Here is a 22,476-nt window from a genome sequence, read left to right on the forward strand (position 1 = left end):
ACCGGCCTCGGCTGTTGTATTTTAGGGAGGGAAAGGCTGATATCTATACCTTTGAACCACACAATCCTTTGAAGGGTCTAAAGAATGTGGGAAGTCAGGCAGCTGCAGAAGGGAGTCGAGGACAAACAGGGAATGGAACCGGTGTGTGGAAGCTGATTACCTCCTTAAAATATCTGTAGGACGTATATCATTATTTACATACTTTGTGTATCCTTTGATGTATGAGTATAAATATCACCGTTAAACGCTCCATGCTAGCAGACTTTAGTTCGGGCCAGGGATGCCAGTTGTAAATCTGTCCACTTTGCTGCAGCAAAAATAATTAGACCTTTGGTCATTGATTTTTCACTCCTGCTCTCAGTGTGAAAACTCCGTTGTAAATGCTTTTGTAAGTATCTTTGAAACTTGCTTTACAGTGTGGGCAACATTACTGCCAGCACCCTGGAACCACATATAGGAAAGACTAGAGAGGAGGGGTTGAGAGCATAGACACAGTGGGGATAAGGACAGAGGCTAGCCTAGTGTGGAGAAAAAAACAATATATCAGACAACATAAATTTGAGTACGTTTGAAATTTTCAGACCCATTTACATTCAACATTACATATTGGTAAAAATAGTGCAGCAATATTTTTTTTTATTAGTGTCCAGGTTTCTACAGCAGAACTGTCTGGTCTATGCTTCTATAAGCTAGCTTAAAGGGAAAATCAATGGCGACATCCGATCCTTGGGCAAAGTAGGGCACTGGTCAAGTCATAGCAGGCCAGCAGAAGTGACAAATGAACTGTAAAGACAAAAGTATACTGTTTCACACAGCACACAGACAGACTCCCTTTTGGTTGATGTCAGATCGCAGGAGACACAAATACAGAGCTCTCCTCCGTGGAAGAATGTCCAGTGAATGTATTACTCAAGGGAGCAGTACCAGAAAGTCCCTGCATTGAGGGAAGCACGCCATCAGTACGTTTAATCACACAATATCTGGGTGAAGTGCCACACCTGTGTGCAGTCAGAATGAGTGTCACAATAGAAATAATTCTCACATATGGGCCAATGGAAATGGCTTCTCTCCATGCTGATGCCTTTAAGGGGAGAATTTGTTTTATACATAACATGACAAAGTATGATTTCTTGTTTTTATTTGTTTAAAAGGACCTGAATGAAAACATAGTGCTTTACAACAGAAATGCTTACAAAAGGAGAGAGGAAAAGCAGATTACATCAAACACTGAATTGGGGGCCGAAAACCTAGTTGAATGACCTTCAAGGTGTTAAGACTGGATAGTGTGCACTGCTTAGCCTCTGGCTTTATGCAGAGAAACCAGGTTAGGTGGTGGTGTATGTGATTGTTTACAGTCGGAAACATTCCCCACATTCAGGGTCTATGGAATAGGAAATCTGTAACATTTTCCAGAGTATGTGGGAGAAGTCCCATATTTATAGGATGGCCACTCCAAACAACACTACAGAAGCCAAGCTGTTCGGGAAAGTGTCTTGTTATCAAATGTTGAGTATTCCAGCCTTCCAGTATGTCTCAGCCTTCATGTGCCTCCAAAGTTCTTCATTTTATCTGAAATTAACATGTCAAGAATGCCTGCCTCAATGACACATTTTAATTTTATTCAGGCACATGGCAGAGTTCTGTAGCTGAGGGTGAAGAGGCCCCGGTAACTTACCCCCTATACTCAGAAGGCTGAAGCAGTAACACTGCTCTGAGAAATGACTGTTGAGGGTGGGGAGGGGGGGCGGCGGGATGAATAAAGACCACCAATTAATGGTCGCTGTTGATTCAGTGGATCACTTTGCCTAAGCCAAGGAAAGCTTAGGTTTTGGTGGGATGACAACTTGTATGCTTAATATTTTGTGCTATACATTTGTGGGCATATTGACTTGATCACTTGAGGAATCAAGAACAAAATAAAATGAATGGGCATATTTCCTGTATTTAAAGCAGGTTCAGGTGATGGAAGCTTAGTTTCCAGTGAGTTAAGCCTCAACATATGTCAGGCAGCTGGGTCTCAGTCTCTTATCTGTGGGTGAGTTGATGAATGTGGGTAATTGATGTCAGTACAGGATGGTAGTGTCTGAAGTCAGTACTGGGTTTTGGCGAAGATGTCAGTACTAGATGTTGATAACTGATGTCACTACTGGTCATTGGTGATTGATGCAAGTCCTGGTTGTTGGTGATTGATGTCAGTACTAGACGCTGGTGACTGATGAGGATCCTGGTTGTTGGTGACCGACGTCAGTGCTGGATGTTGTTGACTGTTGAGAGTCCTGGATGTTGGCAACTGATGCGAGTTTTGGCTGTTGGTGATTGAGGTCAGTGCTGGATGTTGTTGACTGATGCGAGTCCTGGATGTTGGTGCTGGACGACACTCCGAAGAAAATTTGCATCTATCTTGAATAATGCGGGACCATTTTTATTCTGAACTAGGAAACATTAGGTTCCCTTTTTTCTGCTGCTGTTTCTAAAAAAAAAAAACCTGCAATTCTTAATGTGTTCACAAGGCCAATGAGGCCACATTTGAGATATTTGCATGAGGTTATCTTTATAGATAGCATGTTTATGTTTTGTTTAGATTCAGGTCTCTGAATAGGCTTTCATATTACACGCACCAGGAGTCCTAACAAAAGATTCCATGGGGGAGGACGGCTGTGAAATGTTCTGTATTACTAATCTTTACATGGGTTGTGCAAAAATGTGTTCAGTTGCAGAATTGTACGGAGTTTACTCTCATGGGCATTCATTTGTTTGGTTGTACCAATCTAGCGGAGTGCATTTCAGGGTTGGGATATATTATATATCTATCCCCCCCCATGTTCTTGTGGTTGGTGTCCCCTGTTAATGTATATTTGCAAAGGCCTGTTATGATGTCTGTTTAGTGCATTCCCTACTTTTGGCATGCTGGAGTACTGGGGCATTAGTTCTTACACCTCTAGGCCACAGTTGTAATTCCTACATGTTTTTAATAGCTAAACCTTGTCTCTGGGTGATATTTTCAGACAATACACATAACTTTCAGTCTTATCCTCCATATCTTGGGATTTTGTAAAAAGACCTTTTAAGTTCCACTTTGTGAAGGTTTGCAACTAAGCTAGAATTGAGCTCAACTATTAAGTCAGATTAACATTAGCACTTCAGCTTTTCAAAGATGGTTTTTGTCATGGGGATAGGATATTTTCTCTCTCATATATAGAGGCAGACTGAATTATCCATACATTAAAACACTTATAGCTAGGTGATTGAACTTGCAGCAAGCCGCAATCTTTTTTTGGCCAAGTACGTGTTATCTTAGAGTAAGACTGATTCCTGATTAGAGCTTGTGTAATATTCAATGCACTTGTAAAGGTTCAGTTCAAGTTAATGTTCACATGTTGTCTTTTATTTCAGTATACAAGGAATATGTGAATGAACCTCATTCCGGAGTAGAGGCATGCCTAACGTGTGTTCTCTCATGGTGAGTCAGACTGATTTTATGGTTGAAACCCTTCTGACATTCACTGCACCAGTAAGGTTTTTCCCCTGTGTGAGTCCTCTCATGCTGAGTCAGATGGATTTTCTGACTGAAGCTTTTCTGACATTCTTCACACTGATAAGGTTTTTCTCCTGTATGGGTTCTCTCATGATGAACAAGATGGATTTTCTGACTGAAGCTTTTCTCACATTCCGTGCACTTATAGGGTTTTTCTCCGGTGTGTGTTTTTTCATGCTGAGTTAGACTACATCTCTTAGTAAAACATTTCTGACATTCACTGCACTGATACGGCTTTTCCCCTGTATGAATTTTTTCATGCTTAGCAAGAGTGCTTTTATCGTTAAAGCATTTCTGGCATTCAGTACACTGATAAGGTTTATGTCCCAAGTGTGATCTTTCATGTAACGTGAGACTGATTTTATGACGGTAGGTTTTACCGCATTCAGAACACAGATACCGTTTTTCTCCTGCATGTGCACCCTCGTGCTGAATCAAACTAGATTTCTTGCTGAAGCTTTTTGGGCATTCAGTGCACTGATATGCTTTTTGTCCCAAGTGTGTTCTTTCATGTCGTGTCAGATAGTGTTTTTGACTAAATGTTTTCTCACAATCAGCGCACTGATAAGGCTTTTGTTCAGAGTGAGATTTCATATGTCGAGTAAGATAGGATTGTTGAGTAAAGGTTTTCTCACATTCGGGACATTGATAAGGTATTTCTCCAGTGCACCTCTTTTTCTGACCTGTCCTGTTCAAATTACAACCAAGATTCGTCTCTTGTGAAGAGCATGGGTACACTACTTCAGCAATTTGCACTGTCTTATAAATAATGTAAACTGTTTTTTGATTCAGATTGTTCTGATGTTCTGGCTCTTGCTTTACAGTCACAAAGCCCTCCATCTCCCCAATCATACGTGTCCTTGTTGCTCCCGATCTCTAATTTAAGGGTTCATTGATGTATAAGAAATTAGCGGGAATCCAGAAATTGCATTTATAATCAGAAGGTGACTCTGCTCTGTGTTCCGGTTACTTCCTGGCCACATCCACCTTGTAGAATTTTTTTCTTCTAAAATCCCTGGAACATTTATCTATTTCTTATCTATTTGCTGCAAATTTCAGAATCCTTAAGTTTGTTTCTGTCCACGTTTGAAGCCACCTGTAGAAATAAAATGTATAATTAAAATTGCATATTATCTTACAAGTTGTAAAACTCATTTTAATGAGATTATTTAACAGGGAAAGCTAACATTCCGGAAGTAATGCATGTACTTTTCAGATAGAGTTGGTGGGTTTTGAGGCAGGGATAAATGAGACCACCATAAAATAAAGCAGACTACTGAAATGTTAACAAATAACAATAACTGTGCACTCACTGATATCTGTAGCATATAAAATAACAATAAATAGATCAAATCTATTTAAATTTGTATTGACAGTATAATAATTTTCAAAGTTTGTTTTACCATGTTGCATAATATTAAACTTAATAAACGAAACTTGAAACTTGTGCATAGGCATCTGCGGAGGTAGGGCTGAGCCGGGCACACTGAGGCAGAGTGGCTGCCCACATATAAATGGACTATGGGGCCACGCTACAGAACACAGGTTGGAGCCTGGAAGCCTGCGCAACCTGGCAGATGGGTGTCGCAGTGACAGCCACTGGATAACCGAAGAGAGGTCAGCGCACTCCTCAGGCAAGAACGGCATCCCGCTCTTCCCGTGTCTCTGACTGCTGATGCAGAAAGCGGCCGATTTTACAGCAGGCCTGGCTGAGGTAGCATCATTGGAACTTTATGTTTCTTACTTATAACACTCAAATTTCCTGTTTCCCTTATTGGATTCTTATAATTCTGGGGCCATTTTGTTTATTAATTTTACACTATGTTTCTAATTTGGCTTAGAATTTTTATTGTTTAGAATTTCAACTTAATTTCTTCTTTGTTTTTGCAGAAACACCTTACACGTTGGCCTTGGGAAAGCCTGTCTGCTCTGTGCAATAGCAACCACGCGGTTGAGCTTAGGGTAATTTAGTGACTTTGAGGGCTCACCCTAACAAGGGTTGCGATTAGTCCCTGAGGTGGAGAATTACCCCTAATAATGACCCTAAATAATAATTGAATGTTTCACAAATACTGAGACAGTAAAATCTTAACAAGTTTTGTAATTCTTATTTAATATGTTGTCAGCAACCATTTGAACTACTCGCTGTTTTTTCATATGATGAACTATTTGCACAACACTCATTGGGAACATTACATTTTAGTACCACTCTAGTACTTTATATGAACATTAAAAAAACAATAAAATCCAGTTACCGAACAACAAAGTGTATAGAGTTAATGCACCCAGATTGTTCATTATACAAAAAAAAACAATTTAAATTGAACTACTTCATCATGGAACACACTCGGGCACCTGTCATGATGGCTACTTTCCAAATAGAAAGCTAGATCAGAACGGAACTGCCCACCACCAAGAAGATCTGTGTTTCCACCTGGATTACAGTAAAAAGGACAAGCTATACAAGCTTACAGAATGGTCAGGGCTGAAAAGGCCTGCATACACCTTTTTTCTGGTGGATTTAGGAAGAAATGGAGACCAAAGGAAGACCTCGTCTGATTGTGCAAAATAGGGTCCTGCTGAATGAATTGCATCCTATAACTTGTACATCTTCGACAAAGTCAGCAGACTCGGTCCGTGATCCCTTGAAAGACTGCAATGTCAATTACTCATTGTTAATCCATTGACCAGCTTTTCTAACGTTGTGGATATATTTGACTGGCAACTGCAGAATAATAAAATAACTCAGGGAATTAAGAAATAATTGCTACTGTATAGAAATGTTTTACTACACTACAAAATGATTGCTAAATATACATTTAGGTGTTTGACTGCATCTTTACTTCATACTGGCCCTGAAGAAGTGACAAGGAAATCGTGAAACACCTGCTGGCTTTCTTGAGATGTGATGTTATGAGTTTGTCTCTGAAACCATCAAGGTTGTTTTGGGACCAGTGTAGGAGGCTGGCCTGGCTTGTAGTGGGTACCAGAGGTACTTACACCTTGTGCCAGGTCCAGTTATCCCTTATTAGTGTAGAAGAGGTGTTTCTAGCAGCTTAGGCTGATAGAAGGTAGTTATAGCAGAGCAGCTTAGGCTGAACTAGGAGACATGCAAAGCTCCTACTATACCACTGGTGTCATATGCACAATATCATAAGAAAATACAATACACAGATATACTAAAAATAAAGGTACTTTATTTTTATGACAATATGCCAAAAGTATCTCAGTGAGTACCCTCCGTATGAGGATGACAAATATACACAAGATATATGTACACAATACCAAAAATATGCAGTAATAGCAAAAGGAAGTAATGCAAGCAGTGTAAAGTTACAATAGATTGCAATAGGAGCACATAGGTATAGGGGCAACACAAACCATATACGCCAAAAGTGGAATGCGAACCACGAATGGACCCCAAACTTATGTGAGCTTGTAGAGGGTCGCTGGGACTGTAAGAAAACAGTGAGGGTTAGAAAAATAGCCCACCCCAAGACCCTGTAAGGTAGGTGTAAAGTGCACCTACAACCCCCAGAGAGCACAGAAGTCGTGATAGGGGAATTCTGCAAGGAAAACCAACACCAGCAATGCAACAACTGTGGATTTCCGGACCTGAGTACCTGTAAGACAAGGGGACCAAGTCCAAGAGTCGCGACAGTGTCGAGAGTGGGCAGGAGCCCAGGAAATGCCAGCTGTGGGTGCAAGGAAGCTGCCACCGGATGGAAGAAGCTTGGTGTTTTGCAAGAACGAAGAGGACTAGGAACTTCCCCTTTGGAGGATGGATGTCCCACGTCGTGAAGAAGCTTGCAGAGGTGTTCCCACGCAGAAAGACCGCAAACAAGCCTTGCTAGCTGCAAGGGTCGCGGTTAGGGTTTTTGGATGCTGCTGTGGTCCAGGAGGGTCCAGGATGTCGCCACTTGGATGAGGAGACAGAGGGGGCGCCCTGCAAGTCAGGGAGCCCTCACAGAAGCAGGCAGCACCAGCAGAAGTACCGGATCAGGCACTTAGAAGAGGAGTGAACCGGAGTCCACCTGAAGTTAGAAAAGGGAGTCCCACGACGCCGGAGGACAACTCAGAAGGTTGTGCACTGCAGGTTAGAGTGTCGGGGACCCAGGCTTGGCTGTGCACAAAGAAAATCCTGGAAGAGTGCACAGGAGCCGGAGCAGCTGCAAATCACGCGGTACCCAGCAATGCAGTCTAGCGTGGGGAGGCAAGGACTTACCTCCACCAAACTTGGACTGAAGAGTCACTGGACTGTGGGAGTCACTTGGACAGAGTTGCTGAGTTCCAGCGACCACGCTCGTCGTGCGGACTGGTGATGCAGTCTTTTGTTGCCTGCGGTTGCATGGGGAAGATTCCGTCGACCCACGGGAGATTTCTTCAGAGCTCCTGGTGCAAGAAGGAGGCAGGCTACCCCCAGAGCATGCACCACCAGGAAACAGGTGAGAAAGCCGGCAGGATGAAGCGATACAAGGTTGCAGTAGTCGTCTTTGCTACTTTGTTGCGGTTTTGAAGGCGTCCTGAGCAGTCAGCGGTCGATCCTTTGGCAGAAGGTGAAGAGGGAGATGCAGAGGAACTCTGGTGAGCTCTTGCTTTCGGTATCTGAAGAATTCCCCAAAGCAGAGACCCTAAATAGCCAGAAAAGGAGGTTTGGCTACCTAGGAAGGAGGATAGGCTAGTAAGAAAGGTAAGAGCCTATCAGAAGGAGTCTCTGACGTCACCTGCTGGCCCTGGCCACTCAGAGCAGTCCAGTGTGCCAGTACACCTCTGAATCCAAGATGGCAGATGTCTGGGGCATGCTGGAGGAGCTATGGGCACCTCCCCTGGGAGGTGCAGGTCAGGGAAGTGGTCCCTCCCCTTTCCTTTGTCCAGTTTCGCGCCAGAGCAGGGCTGGGGGAATCCATGAACCGGTGTAGACTGGCTTATGCAGAGATGGGCACCATCTGTGCCCATCAAAGCATTTCCAGAGGCTGGGGGAGGCTACTCCTCCCCAGCCCTGACACCTATTTCCAAAGGGAGCGGGTGTAACACCCTCTCTCTGAGGAAGTCCTTTGTTCTGCCTTCCTGGGCAAGGCCTGGCTGGACCCCAGGAGGGCAGAAACCTGTCTGAGGGGTTGGCAGCAGCAGCAGCTGCAGTGGAGACCCCGGAAAGGCAGTTTGGCAGTACCCGGGTTCTGTGCTAAAGACCCGGGGGATCATGGAATTGTCTCCCCAATGCCAGAATGGCATTGGGGTGACAATTCCATGATCTTAGACATGTTACATGGCCATATTCGGAGTTACCATTGTGACGCTATACGTAGGTAGTGACTTATGTATAGTGCACGCGTGTAATGGTGTCCCCGCACTCACAAAGTCCGGGGAATTTACCCTGAACAATGTGGGGGCACCTTTGCTAGTGCCAGGGTGCCCACACACTAAGTAACTTAGCACCCAACCTTCACCAGGTGAAGGTTAGACATATAAGTGACTTATAAGTTACTTAAGTGCAGTGGTAAATGGCTGTGAAATAACGTGGACGTTATTTCACTCAGGATGCACTGGCAGGCCTGTGTAAGAATAGTCAGATCTCCCTATGGGTGGCAAAAGAAATGCTGCAGCCCATAGGGATCTCCTGGAACCCCAATACCCTGGGTACCTCTGTACCATATACTAGGGAATTATAAGGGTTTTCCAGTATGCCAATGTGAATTGGTGAAATTGGTCACTAGCCTGTTAGTGACAATTTGGAAAGCAGAGAGAGCATAACCACTGAGGTTCTGGTTAGCAGAGCCTCAGTGAGACAGTTAGTCATCACACAGGGAACACATACAGGGTACACTTATGAGCACTGGGGCCCTGGCTGGCAGGGTCCCAGTGACACATACACTAAAACAACATATATACAGTGAAATATGGGGGCAACATGCCAGGCAAGATGGTAATTTCCTACAACCAGCCACACATTTCAATAGCACTCTCAATTTTAGCCCCCCCCCCTTTTGTATCGCTTGAAATGGAGGCATGTTAAACTGAATACACATCACAGTCCACTCTAGTTCACAATTGTACTGTGTCCTACAGTGGATGTTACATACAATACACAGAAAGGTGGCCGGCAGCCAGGGCAGGAGGACGTGACGTAGTTTGGGGCAGAGCAGCGGGGAGCGGGAGGAGTGATCGGGCCCGGACCGGCCCAGCCAGCAGACGCCGGGAGACTGTTTATTCACCACTACAACCACCTGTGTCATTGCCAGCTAGCCGATGATGTTGTCAGTGTCGCAGTGTCGCTGCCAGGGCCGAGGCCGAACGAGGGGGCGGAGCGGAGCAGTGTTGAGCCAGCACGAACCGCCGGCCTGCGGAGGCTGCGGCGGCCCGAGCAATAGCACTCGGAGAGGCACCTGGAGCTGCCGAGATTTGACCCGAGGTTTGCCAGGGTCCAACCAGACGCGGCACTCGAGGAGAAGCGGCGAGAAGCAGTGAGTCCCCCAGGATGACATCCATTTTTGCCTGCTTGCCGCAAGTTTTGCTGTGTCTTCAGCTCCTTTTGGCCCCTCCGCCCTCTCTTCGTGCTCCGTTTGCTCCGAGTGCTTCCATTCTCATCCACCCAACCATTGGTGGATACGTGGAAAAGGGGTTTAAAAGAGCCCAAAAGAGACATAAAGATATAAAGACACAAAGACATCAGACACCAAGACATAAAGACATAAGACTTCCGGCAGTCTTCGATAAAACTGAGTAACTGAAAGACTGTGCACCTGGGAGGTGGGGTGCCGAAAAGGGGGCTAAAAAAAGTGACTGAAACAGTTGAATCACTGATACGTTGAAGCCCATCAGTCAGACTGATCTCAGCAGACTCTACCAGCTTAGTGCAATCCACGACAATGAGTCAAGGGTCCCCCAGCCCCTTAGCTCCCCTTGCCAATAATAACAACAACTACAACAATAACAATTGAGTGGAACACAGTCATCAGCCACTAGCGACAGTGGATCTCGAAAATCTAGAAACTTAGAGATCCAAGACCACAGCCCTACAGGGGTGAGAGTGTAGGGCGCAAACCTGGAGCAGCCGGAACCAACCACAGGCTATAGGCCATAAGCGTGCTCGTGCCCCCTCCCCCAAGGTGGGTGTGGTGGCGCTTAATCAATACTAGCACATTGAGGGTGCAGCTCGCAGCCTCACAGCTCGAAACAGCCGGCCAGGCACTAGTGGACGACAATAAAAGCTAGATGCCCCGCTGGACTACCCTCAAACAGTAGCTCTAAGAAAATCTACATCAATAATTACTTCACAAGAGCAAGAAGTGGGGCAGGAGAGGGAGAGGAAGAAGGAGATGAACAGGAAGAACCCTTTTCATCCATGGAGGACCCCGCTTCACAGGCACTAGTTATTTCTCTACACCCGCCTCCGGGGTCTAGCCCAGCACCAGGGCCAACACAAACTGAGCACAAACAAGCACCAGAGCTGGAGCAGGAGCAATCTCGACCATACTGTCCCGAATGCATCAGAGCTTGTTCAACCTCGGAAGCCAAGGAGCAGGTCTCTAGCAGTGGTACGACAAGCTTCGGCATGGACTCCTCACTAATTGGAGAGCTGGTCGAAATGGCAAGTACAGCCGTGGAAGAGGGTTGGGATAATCTCAACAGGAAAATCAATGACAAAATTAATGAGGAAAATGCCAGCAGCGGGGGAGCAAAAAGAAGCAACATGCACCCAATGAAACTAGACTACGAGTCAGAAATACCAGGACCAGCATCCACAGGAGGGAGAGTCAACCCAGAAATGGGACAAAGGAAGACAGAACCCCAAAAGGTAAAACATTTGGGTAATAGTGGTTGAGGTCCACAAGCAGAACCAAACAGAGGCGGTTCAAGTAAATTAACTCATGGGCAATTGTCAAGCGTGCTCCACTCCACTGCATGGCTTACTGAAAGCTTCAAGGCAATGGCCAACTATAGCTGAGCAAGAAGAGAAAAAGGATTGGCAAGACGAATGGCCATCATGAATTACAAACATGGGAGTACCAAGCACCGGGATAAGGACCAAGAGCCCTCAGGAGGGAAACTCACCACAAAATTCACCCAACAAGGAAAGGGGAGAGGCAGCGAGTCCAGATCAAATCATTGAGGCCACCAACGCCTCCCTTCTAGCTGCAGTTAAAGCCTTAACTTGGCAATCACACAAAATGGAGCTCCACCTAGAATGAACCCACATGCTAGCCCAAAGCGTAATAGCTCTAGACAGCAAATTGAACGCGCTCTGTGGAAAACTAGATAATTGGTATCTTAGCCGGAGAAACGACGAGGCGGTAGTGGGGTTGTGGAATGACGAAATAATAGACAAACTACAGACCTTGCCAGATTTATTAACCAGTATTATTTAAACGCTGTGAATACGCAGTCAGAAATTGCAACAAAACAACTAGCAATGGGACAGAGGGTAACCAGCAAGAGACTGGGTCCCTTGAGCTACTCTCCAAAGGCCCAACAATGTACACAGATGGGGAAGACAGAAACAGTGAGATGGAATCAAACCATATTCATCAAATAGCAAAACCTCTAGAAGCCCAGCCTATTGTAGTTGCAAACGTACCAGCAAATAGCATAGAAGAGCAAGTCATTGATGCAAAACAAAAGCCACCATGCAAGAAAGATCTTAGGTAAGAGCATCATCCACAATTAACAAGATGACAGAAAAAGAAGTTGAAAAAAAATCTTAAAAGTCACAAAACAAAAAGAAATAATAGAGCGGGATAGGGAATTTCCAGCAGACTTCTGGGCAGATTATGACATACCCAATTTTCCAGCAGAGATCGCAAACAAATGTGATACATGAAACTAGCACCCAGGATCACACTATCACGTTAATTAATCAGGTGGGGGGAGGGAAGGAAAAAGTCTCCTAAGGGCATAAACATGGAAGACTGCCTAAATCTAGAGCCCAAAAAATACAAAGCGGCCCCTGACCAAATGTGCTCCAACAGCCATAATTACGAAATAGTAAAGGTCAGCTCAACCTCAACAGAACAAGCCTCTCCATGGATTGAAGAGGCAGAGGCCGATATGGGCCTAGAAATATTGGCCACAATGGAAGGAGGTGAGGAAGGGGAGGCCCGCCACAGAAGGAGTCGTCAAAAAGAAGCAGCCACCCCCGATCCACCAGCTGGCTCTAGAGGGTAGGAGGAGCACCTCACGGCTCAAGGGAGCGGAGACTCCATTACATGTACATAAGGACGCTCCAAAATGGCATGAAATGTGTAACAGAAAGGTTAGGACGAGTCCTGTAATTCGGCACCCAATCGGAGAAATGTCCACCCAAGGACCCAGTAACCAAGCAAGTAGAATAGAACAGGAAGGGAGACAAGAGAATCACCGCTAGGAGTCCACTCCAAGAGAAAAAAAAAAAAAAAACAAAGAGTAGACTGGAAGATCAATGAAGAAACCTTCGTACGCACGGAAGCTATGGAGACTGTGCAGGAGGATGAATGGAGTAGAGAATACAGACAGCAAATACCTGTAAACACCATTCAACCACAATTTTACACGACATATAGGCTGGAGAAAGAGCGGGTGTATCAGGGAAGCACTAACACAAATAGCATAAACAGGAAGGAAACCTGCGAACAGCCAACAATAATATTCTCTCCCCTATATGTATCAGAAGGGCCCCTGGGATATACTTACCAGAACAAACATCTTGAGATTACTGCATCATATACCATCACTATCGACTCTTATATCAGGGGACTTGCTAACAGTAAATTTCAATAAATATCCATGGATCTGTCCGGGAGAGTCAACATTAACATCCTGGGCTAACCAGGACATAGTTGATCAAATCATTGAATTTGAGGGCCTTCTGGAAGACTGGGGCATAAAAATTAACATACTGAGAAGAGCGCACTACCGCAAGTGCTGACAAGGGAATCCGAAATCACGTGCCCACCCAAAAAAATCATTCAGCGCTTTGAGGGGCACCCCGGTAGTAAAACCTCTAATAATAGACAAAAAAAATGTCAGTACAACTAATTTAAAAAAAGTGGAATGCCCCAGTTGGAGAGCACTAATATGGTCCATAGTATTATGGGTAGGTCGATTCGGGATTGGCTCACCACAGCCTTGAACTTCAAAGAGAATAAGTATCTTTAATAACATCGGATCCCTATGCACAAATTCAGAGAAAGTGATTAGCATGCCGGAATCCACCACAAGGCCCTGGACTGGCTCACCTCCTTCCTCTCCGAAAGAACCCAAGGAGTTTGCCTCCCTCCTTTCCGGTCTACAGCTACCAAGACCATCTGTGGGGTCCCCCAAACATCCTCCCTCAGCCCCACCCTTTTCAATATCTACATGGCTCCTCTCGCTAACATCATCCGCCCCCCACGGCCTCACCATCATTTCATACGCTGACGACACCCAGCTCATCATCTCCCTCATGAAGAACCCATCTACCGCCAAGAATAACCTACACGCCGGACTCCTCGCCATCGATAACTGGATGACAGCAAGCCACCTCAAACTGAACTCAGAAAAAAAATGAGATCATCATCTTTGGTCCCAACAAGACAGTATGGTACGACTCTTGGTGGCCCACCACCCTTGGACCACCCCCAACACCCATGCATGCAATCTCGGAAACATACTGGACTAATCTCTCTCCATGACTCAGCAAATCAACGCCATATCATCCTCCTGCTTCAACACCCTTTGCATGCTACGCAAGACCTTCAAATGGATTCCTTTAGAAACAAGAACGGTCACCCACGCCCTCATAAGCAGCAGACTGGACTACGGCAACACCCTCTACGCAGGGACCACAGCCAAGCTTCAGAGAAAACTCCAGCGAATCCAGAACGCAGCTGCACGTCTCATCCTCAACCTCCCTCGCCACGAACACATCTCCGCCAACTTCAGATCCCTACACTGGCTGCCCATTAACAAAAGGATCACTTTCAAAATCCTTGTCCACGCTCACAAGGCCCTCCACGACACCGGACCAGCCTACCTCAACGAGGTAATCAACTTCCACAAACCTACTCGACAGCTCCGCTCCGCCGACCTCGCCCTTCCTACAGTCCCCTGCAGCCAACGCACCACCTCCGGAGGCAGATCCTTCTTCCACCTCGCCGCCAAAACCTGAACTCCCTCCCCACCAACCTACGCAAGACCCAGGACCTCCTAACCTTCAGAAAGCACCTCAAAACATGGCTTTTTGAGCAGTAATCCCCCCCCCCCACCTCTAGTGCCTTGAGACCCTACCGGGTGAGTAGTGCGCTTAAGAAATTTTTTGATTGATTAACGTCATTTGTTGGAATGTGGCAGGGTTGGCCTCTCTCATCAGAAGCCCTAATATTGAAGATTTTTTCAAATAAGGCAGACATTTTGTGCCTGCAGGAAACCTGGATGAAGGATCCACAAACCATACCTGGTTTTGCTACTACGTATACTCCAGCAAAAAAGAAAAATCTGTTCGGAAGACATATGGGTGGTCTAGCAACATATGTTAAATTAGATTGAGCAGTGAAATGAGCCCGTTGGGAGAAATCAACCAGCGATGTACATGTAATAACCATATATGGTCTTTCCCTGGCCAAAAAAGTAACACCGACAGCGATTATAAATTTATGCGTCAATCCTAACCGAGAAAACAAACAGGCAAAATTTAAGTCAATCCTGTCCACACTTAAGGAACATGTATAGAAGTATCCGGAGCATGAACTTCTAATCGCAGGAGACTTCAACATCCGAAATCTCTGGCAGGTTCCGAGTCTTCCTGGAGATCCCTTAAGATTCGCCCTAGAAACATTTTTCACAGAACATCAACTGAGATCATCAAATGTAAAGACCATGAGGCTGGGCTCAACTATTTCAACTTTTAAAAACATTTCTACACTAGACTATATTTTTTTTGAGCCAGGCCTTATGGCATAGATGCCTAAGTCATGAGGTGACTCGAAGATCGGAGAGTGACCACAACCCTGTTATAATAGAAATAGCTCTTGAAGGAGCGAGACTGCCTTCCTATATAGCCAGCGGTCAGCAACTTGAAACAAAATTATGCCCACTGAAAAAGAGAATTAAATGGAGTGAGAAGGCCAAAGTAAAATATGAGCTTTGGAAGCAGGACCATGGTCCTTTAATACAAGATAGAGAACCTAGTAATGTGGGCTTGCAGTGAGCACATACAATAAAGAACTTGTATACGTCTTTAAGCTCCCAAGTGCTCCAACTGCCTTTGCCGATCTGGTGTTCTAGCAGATTGGAAAGGCTCAATATTGCATCCAATCTTCAAAAAATGATACTCTACCCTACCGGGAAACTATAGGTTAATAGTTTTACTGGATGTGGATGGCAAGAACTACGCAAGAGTCCTGCTTAGAGAACTAGAAAAACAAAACAACATTATTCCACCGTACCAAACAGGATTCAGGCCGTGCTCATCAATGCTTGCAGGAATTCAGCCGCAACCAACGCACATCTAGGACAGGACACATCCGTTCAGTGCAAGTACCTATTTATCCTCTAAGGAGTGAGGTACGCCCTGTGGACTATATAAAACTGGATCAGACGAAAGCGCGTATTCAGTGGGACACGCATGGGGCCCGCCTGTACCAACTCCCACTCCTTGTCCGTGAAGGGTCTAGCGATGTTGTTTTCCCAGCGGGTACGCAGCTCAGCATGATCAGGCGTGGCATGAATTTGTAGTGCGCTGGAACTCCCAACCCACCTAATGGTCCAATACATGCAGGTTTTGGGTCGTGGCACACACTTGGTCCACTGGCTACCTCCACCAGGATTGTTACAGCTGACTGATCCTGTCAACGTGTGAGTGATATAATGTGTTAATGGTTAAAAATGGCAACAAAACTCGAATAAAAAATGAAATAAAAAAAGAGTGCAACTTACAATAAAAGCACATTTTGGAAGGAAATTTGTGTAAGCTGATAATTTGAAACCTGGGGATCTGACTCCGGCTTCAGCTCTTGCCTGAAAATCTTAAGATCTCTTAACATCACCTCGCCTAAATGGTAATGTTGGAAATGTAATACAGCTGTATAGTTCAAATGTGTAAATCTTCACTTGATGCCTGCTCTCCCTTCCCCCCTCCAATTGACAGTATCGGGTCAACGTCTAGTAGAAGGCCACCCTTCCATGTTCAGATTGCTTGATGGAGATGGTTTCACGCCTACCCTTTTCTCCAACTGTCCATGCCTGAAGACACTGCCTTACCATAAAGCTCAGCACATTACTATTTAAGCAATTAATCATCAGAATATGGGATTTGTGGTTTTTCATCCCCCTGCCTGCAAGCTATTATTTTTATGGCAAACAGTAATGGTGTCTTTAGCACAAGCAAGCAGTGTACATGTTTCAACTTCAGATCCTGTGCACAAAGCATTTGGAATGAGCAGATGTACATAAATGGCTGTGAGGCTATCGCTAGATCCTTGTTAGTAGAATGTTCTGTGGATAGGGGAGACATTCCCTGCACTGTAAACTTCCCCAGGTCCTCAGTTTTGGCCATAGCAAGTCAAGGGAAACATGCACATGGATTACTTGGGTTTTACGTTTGCTTGACCCAAATACAAATTGTAAAACTTTCCTTCAGAAAGTGACGACTCACAAAATTTGTTGTCTAATATTATAAACTTCAAGATACAATTTTGTAAAAGAAAGAAGAACCCTAATCTACTAATGGAGACTGTTTGGAACAATTTTCTTCTATGATTATATTGTCACATTGTTCTTAGCCCCACTTACTGTGTTAATTTTGTTGCCTGAGCTTACTCTCCGCTTTATAAACGTTACTTGGATATTCATATAGCAGAGCCTGTTATAAGGGAAAACTGACCCACTACTTCCCATAAGCTGCAAGTTTGCGCTTCAGTACTGCCATATGCACCTTGAAGAAGGAAGCAGAGAAATCATCAAATGGAAAAGGTGTATTGTTTTTCATCTCTACTGCCTTCTTTGCAGTCCTCGATTGAACCATTTTATTGTTTGCAGTGGAACATTTTATTTTATTCATTATAGTGTCTACCCAAAGGCATCTTGATGCTAAATGCTGAAAAAATATAATATATGGGGTGATCAACAAAAGAAAAAGCTTCAAGCTCAGTAAGCATGGTGTCCCAGCTAGTAAAGGATACTTGCGCCAACCCAGTGCATCTTCCCTCCGTAGAGCCACCCCCTCAGCCCGCACCCATACCAGTAAAGAGCGCAGCCAGGCCCTCGATGGCTGAGGTTGAGGTGCCTTCCACCTCCTAGTGAAGAGGCGTTTTGCTACAAGCAAACCCAGGTCCAGGAAACGTGTAGTTGCATTGTCTCTCTTAGATCTGGGGAATAAACCCAGCAGGCAGGCCTCCCATCCATTTAAAGCTGGGCGGCGTGCAGGAAGAAAGGGAAGTAACAACATACTGCCAGTAGGCACCCAGTGAGGGGTAAGACCACATCATGTGAAGGAATTCAGCTGCAACCAACGCACATCTAGGACAGGACGCATCTGTTTGGTGAAAGTACCTATTTATCCTCTCAGAAGTGAGGTACACCCTGAGGAGTATATAGAACTGGATCAGGTGAAAGCACGGATTCCGTGGGACACGCGTGGTGCCCGTCTGTGCCAACTGCCACTCCTTGTCCATGAAGGGTCTAGTTAGGTCGTATTCTCAGCAGGCTCACAGATCAGCATGTGCAGGTGTGGTATGAATTTGTAGTGCGCTGGTTAGCCAGTGAACCAAGTGTGTGCCACAACCCATGCATGTATTGGACCATTAGGTGGGCTGGGAGTTCACTCAAAACATCTCCCCAGTGACGGGCCAAGGATGTTTTCAAGGAATTAAACAGCAAAAATCGACCTGCTGGTATAGCAGTCTCTTCCACCAGAGTGTTGAAGGGAATCAGTGTGCCCTCTCTATATAAATCTCCTAGTGAGTGTATACCAGCTGCATGCCATGTCTCTAGCTCTGCTGTCGAGATAAAAGTGATATTCCTAGGAGTGCCCAATAAAGGCAGCGCTGGTGCATAAGAAGTTATCAGGCGTGTAATCTTTAAGCTCCTATGATAGCATTGGTGCGCCACCCCTAAAAGAAGAGAGTTTGGTACCCTGGTACATGTGTTGGGGTGGAATAAATGAGATATGCTAGCCAGTGTCCATTGAGGCCTCGTCGTGGCCGTGTCTGACAAACTATGACTTGAAGGCCAATAGGTCGCCCATTGTAGTTGTGCGGCCAAATAATAGTGTTCTAGATTAAGCACTGACAGTCCGCCCCTGTCCAGGGGCGCATATAAATTTCACCAATGCCACCCTGCAGCAACCAGTGCCCCAGATGAAATCTTATCCTGGATTCCAAGTCCCGGAAAAACTTTACCGGTATATAAATGGGTAGGTTGGAGAAGTAATATAAAAGACGGGGAAGCACGATCATCTTCAAGAGGGCCACTCGACCTGCCAAAGACAACGGTAGCATCTGCCAGAAGGCCATTTGTGCGCAGGTGGAGGTGACTGCGTTCCTAGTGTTGCCATCATGTACGTCAGTGTCTGAATGATATACTCGAACCCCAAGATATCTGAAGGACCTGGGTTGCCACAACACCGGGATACCGGACAGGCGCAGGAGCTGGGTCTCCCGAGTCTGGGTGAAATGGAAATATGCACGATTTACCCCAGTTAACTCGTAGGCCTGATAGTAAGGGAAAAGGTTGCAGCACTTCCGCTACTTCAGCAGGCACTCCTGAGATAGATCAAAGATTAAGCCGTAAATCATCCGCATAAAGGGTCACGACGTGGAGACCGTCACCTAGTGGAATGCTCCAATTTGCCCACGATGGTGGAGCTCCGCTGCCAGTGGCTCTATAGCTAGTGAAAACAGTAAGGGGGGGGGGAAGAGGGCAGCCTTTCCGAGTGCCTCTGCCCATTAGTATCTGAGAAGAGATAGCCGAGCAAGTGCGCACTCTAAATAATGGATGAGTATATAATAGCTTCACTAACCTTAGGAAACCTGGGCCAAAACCATATTGAGTCAGGACCTGAAATAAGAAGGCCCACTCCAATGAATCAAAGGCTTTTTCAAGGTCCAACATCAGGCATCCGGCATCTGGCCAGGACTGCGTGGAGTATCGCATTACCCGGAAAAAGCACCGGATATTCAAGGACGTGCTGCGAGTGGGCACAAATCCATTTTGGTCCGAGTGGACCAACTGTGGGACCAATTGTGCCACGCCTGTGGCAAGTGCCTTAGCCAGTACCTTATAGTCCGTGTTTAGCATAGCTAGAGGCCTATACGAGCCTAGTAGAGTTGGGTTGCGACCAGGCTTTGGGAGAGAGATCAGCAGCCCTTTGCACTGGGAAATAGAGAACTCACTCACAGTGAGAGCCTCCTCGTACACTTTCAGGAGGCGGGGGCAAGCAAATGCGCATAAGTCTTGTAAAACTCAGCTGGGAATCCATCAGGGCCTGGGCTCTTGCCAGTGGCTAAAGCGTGTATACTTTCCTGCAATGCGGATAATGTTAGCTGCTCCTTTGAGTACAGTCGCTGATCATCCGTGAGATTGAGCAGATGCAACGTAGTAAGGAAAGCATCGTACTCCTCAGGGCCAGACGACACTTTTGATCGGTATAACTGCATGTAGTAATGAGTACTCTCATTGTGTATTTCTCGCTGGGGATGTAACATGACTCCTGTTGCTGAGCGCAACGCCACTAGCGGGGTAGTGGTACTTTCCTGCCGTATCAGCCATGCCAGCAGTCGTTCTGACTGGTCCACTGCAGCATGTGCGTGAGCCGAGTGGGTAGCATAATTAAGTCATCGCAGGCGCTCTAACAGAGATTCTCGTTCCTAGAGACAATCCGCCAGGATGCGGAACCTCACTGGATCACGCAACGCATGTGTCTCCTGCCCCAGCAAAGCTTCCTCTATCTTCGTCAGGTCGGTCTCAATCGTCTTGCACATGTTCCACTGCACTCCCATACAGTGGCCCCTTAATGTCACCTTAAACGCATCCCATTCCAGGCATCTCGAGGAGGCTGTTTGAGCATTATCATTAAAATATGTCTCGATAGCCCAGCCAAGCGATTCAGGAAAGGGTGGATCCTCCAATGCCTCTGGCCACATTCGCCAGATGGGGATAGCCGGGATCGGCACCTCCTCTATCACCTACACATATTGCGGGTTATGGTCCGAGTGTGTGCGACCTAAATAATCCGTATGGGAAATGGTGGACAGTAAGTTTTCAGTCCAAAGTATTCTGTCTAATCGTACATAGAGATCGTGCGGGACTGAATAATAGGAATATACTCGTTCTCGGTCATGGTGCCATATATCCATCAAGCGGCAATGTTGAAGCCAGTTACGCAGCAATTCTGCAGCGTATACTGCTGGCGCTGTGGGAAAGGGCGGAAAGGAACGGTCTAAGCCCGGGTTGATAACACTGTTATAGTCTCCACCCAGAAGTCACGGGAGAGCACTCCATCGGGACAAAACACCAGACAATTTATGCAAAAAGGACGCTTGTTCTGTGTTTGGCGCATATATGGATCCCAAAGCTATTTAAAGCTTTAAAATGGCCTTGTGCAAAGACATAGCGACAGTCAGCATCCACTATCTGCTCTTCAACTAGAAAGGGTGTCCCTGATCCATATGAGCGCCCCCCTGGCAAAGGAGGAGTAATGCGCGGCAATGAGTTGTCCGCGCCAGCTCCTCTGCAGCCTGGTGGCCTCCGTCAGCAGGAGATGCATTTCTTGTAGGAACCCAATATGTAGTGAATGTCTTTTGAGATATGAATAAATTGCGTAGCAGCGTGCTGGTGTGTGCATACCCCTTACATTCCACGTGAATATATTAATGGGTGCCATGTGTACGGTGTATGAAAGTGTATGAAAGCAAATGTAGAATTATGAAGGGGGGTAAGGACCTGTGTCCCTCGCAGGACACGAGCTGGATGCAGAGTGAGTGTGACAGCAGAGGCTCCTAACAACAACAGACCAATAAAAGAAAGCACAAACAAAAAGCGCCCACACAACTAGTACAAATACCATAAGAGTGGAGAGACAAACTGCTCCCGCCCAAACTTCCAAACAAACTGTCATGTTTGTCAAAGATATTAAAGAAAGGTGGTTGATGCTAAACGACGCACATCTGAAACCAGTAACAACACAAATAAAACATATCATTAATTAGTCCTGTGGCGGGTGCCAACCTGATGCGAAAAACCCAACCACCGAGGGTTTCACGGTGCACACAAACAGAGGCAGCGTTATCAGGCGCTGCGGGACTGCCACTACGCGACTCTCACCTACTCAGCCATAACTTACGGGCGGCACAGGTAGGGTCTACTTAGACCTTGAAATTACTTCTGTCCCGAAATGTGGACACACTACTGGTTCCAGGATTGTTACACATGAAAAATACTTGTTCCATATACAGATGGAACACACGTACAACTTTTTTTGACCTCCTGTTCTCTGACTTAGCCTAACCTACTTGGAGTGTAAACAGAACAAGTTTAGCTTCGATCTAAGTTTTCTCGAGCCTTAAAAAAGTCCATGAGGACGAAACACGTGTTGGCTGTTTTTGTTACTCTTATATACTTGTTAATTCTGAGGATTCAGACATTTGTTAAACTCGTATATATATTTTCATCTGTGGACTTGAACATCGTAGAACTGCGATTCGACTACCGATCACAACGGATTAAAGTGTTTCACACAAAGCCACTCAACTATGGACTCTTTATTCTTTGGAGTGCCCTGATGCTCTTTTTCTGAAACTGTCATGTTTGGTCTAACACAGTGGAGAGAAAAACGCCTATGGGGGGGATTCACACAAAAGACCCAGACCAGTATTGCTGCTGGGTCGGCGCCGTCAGGGGGCATGAAGACGGCTTCCTGTAACCCCCCCCCAACCCACGTGTAGCCAAAACATCCAGTTTCCGTGTGCTCAACCAGTGAAGCATCACTCATA

General features: G+C 45.7%; 1 protein-coding gene across 1 annotated transcript in view; it reads right to left on the reverse strand.

Moving 5' to 3' along the window:
* Nucleotides 1–1,123: 1,123 nt before the first annotated feature.
* LOC138287375 (zinc finger protein 79-like) overlaps nt 1,124–22,476 on the reverse strand; it is a 43,125-nt gene continuing 21,772 nt past the window's right edge. Inside the window, exon 2 of the mRNA XM_069227762.1 lies at nt 1,124–4,631. Coding sequence (XP_069083863.1) covers nt 3,419–4,387 — 969 coding nt within the window. The 5' untranslated portion in view covers nt 4,388–4,631 and the 3' untranslated portion in view covers nt 1,124–3,418. The remainder of the gene's footprint in view (nt 4,632–22,476) is intronic.

This window comes from Pleurodeles waltl, chromosome 4_1 (assembly GCF_031143425.1).
Source record: "Pleurodeles waltl isolate 20211129_DDA chromosome 4_1, aPleWal1.hap1.20221129, whole genome shotgun sequence".
NCBI lineage: Eukaryota > Metazoa > Chordata > Amphibia > Caudata > Salamandridae > Pleurodeles > Pleurodeles waltl.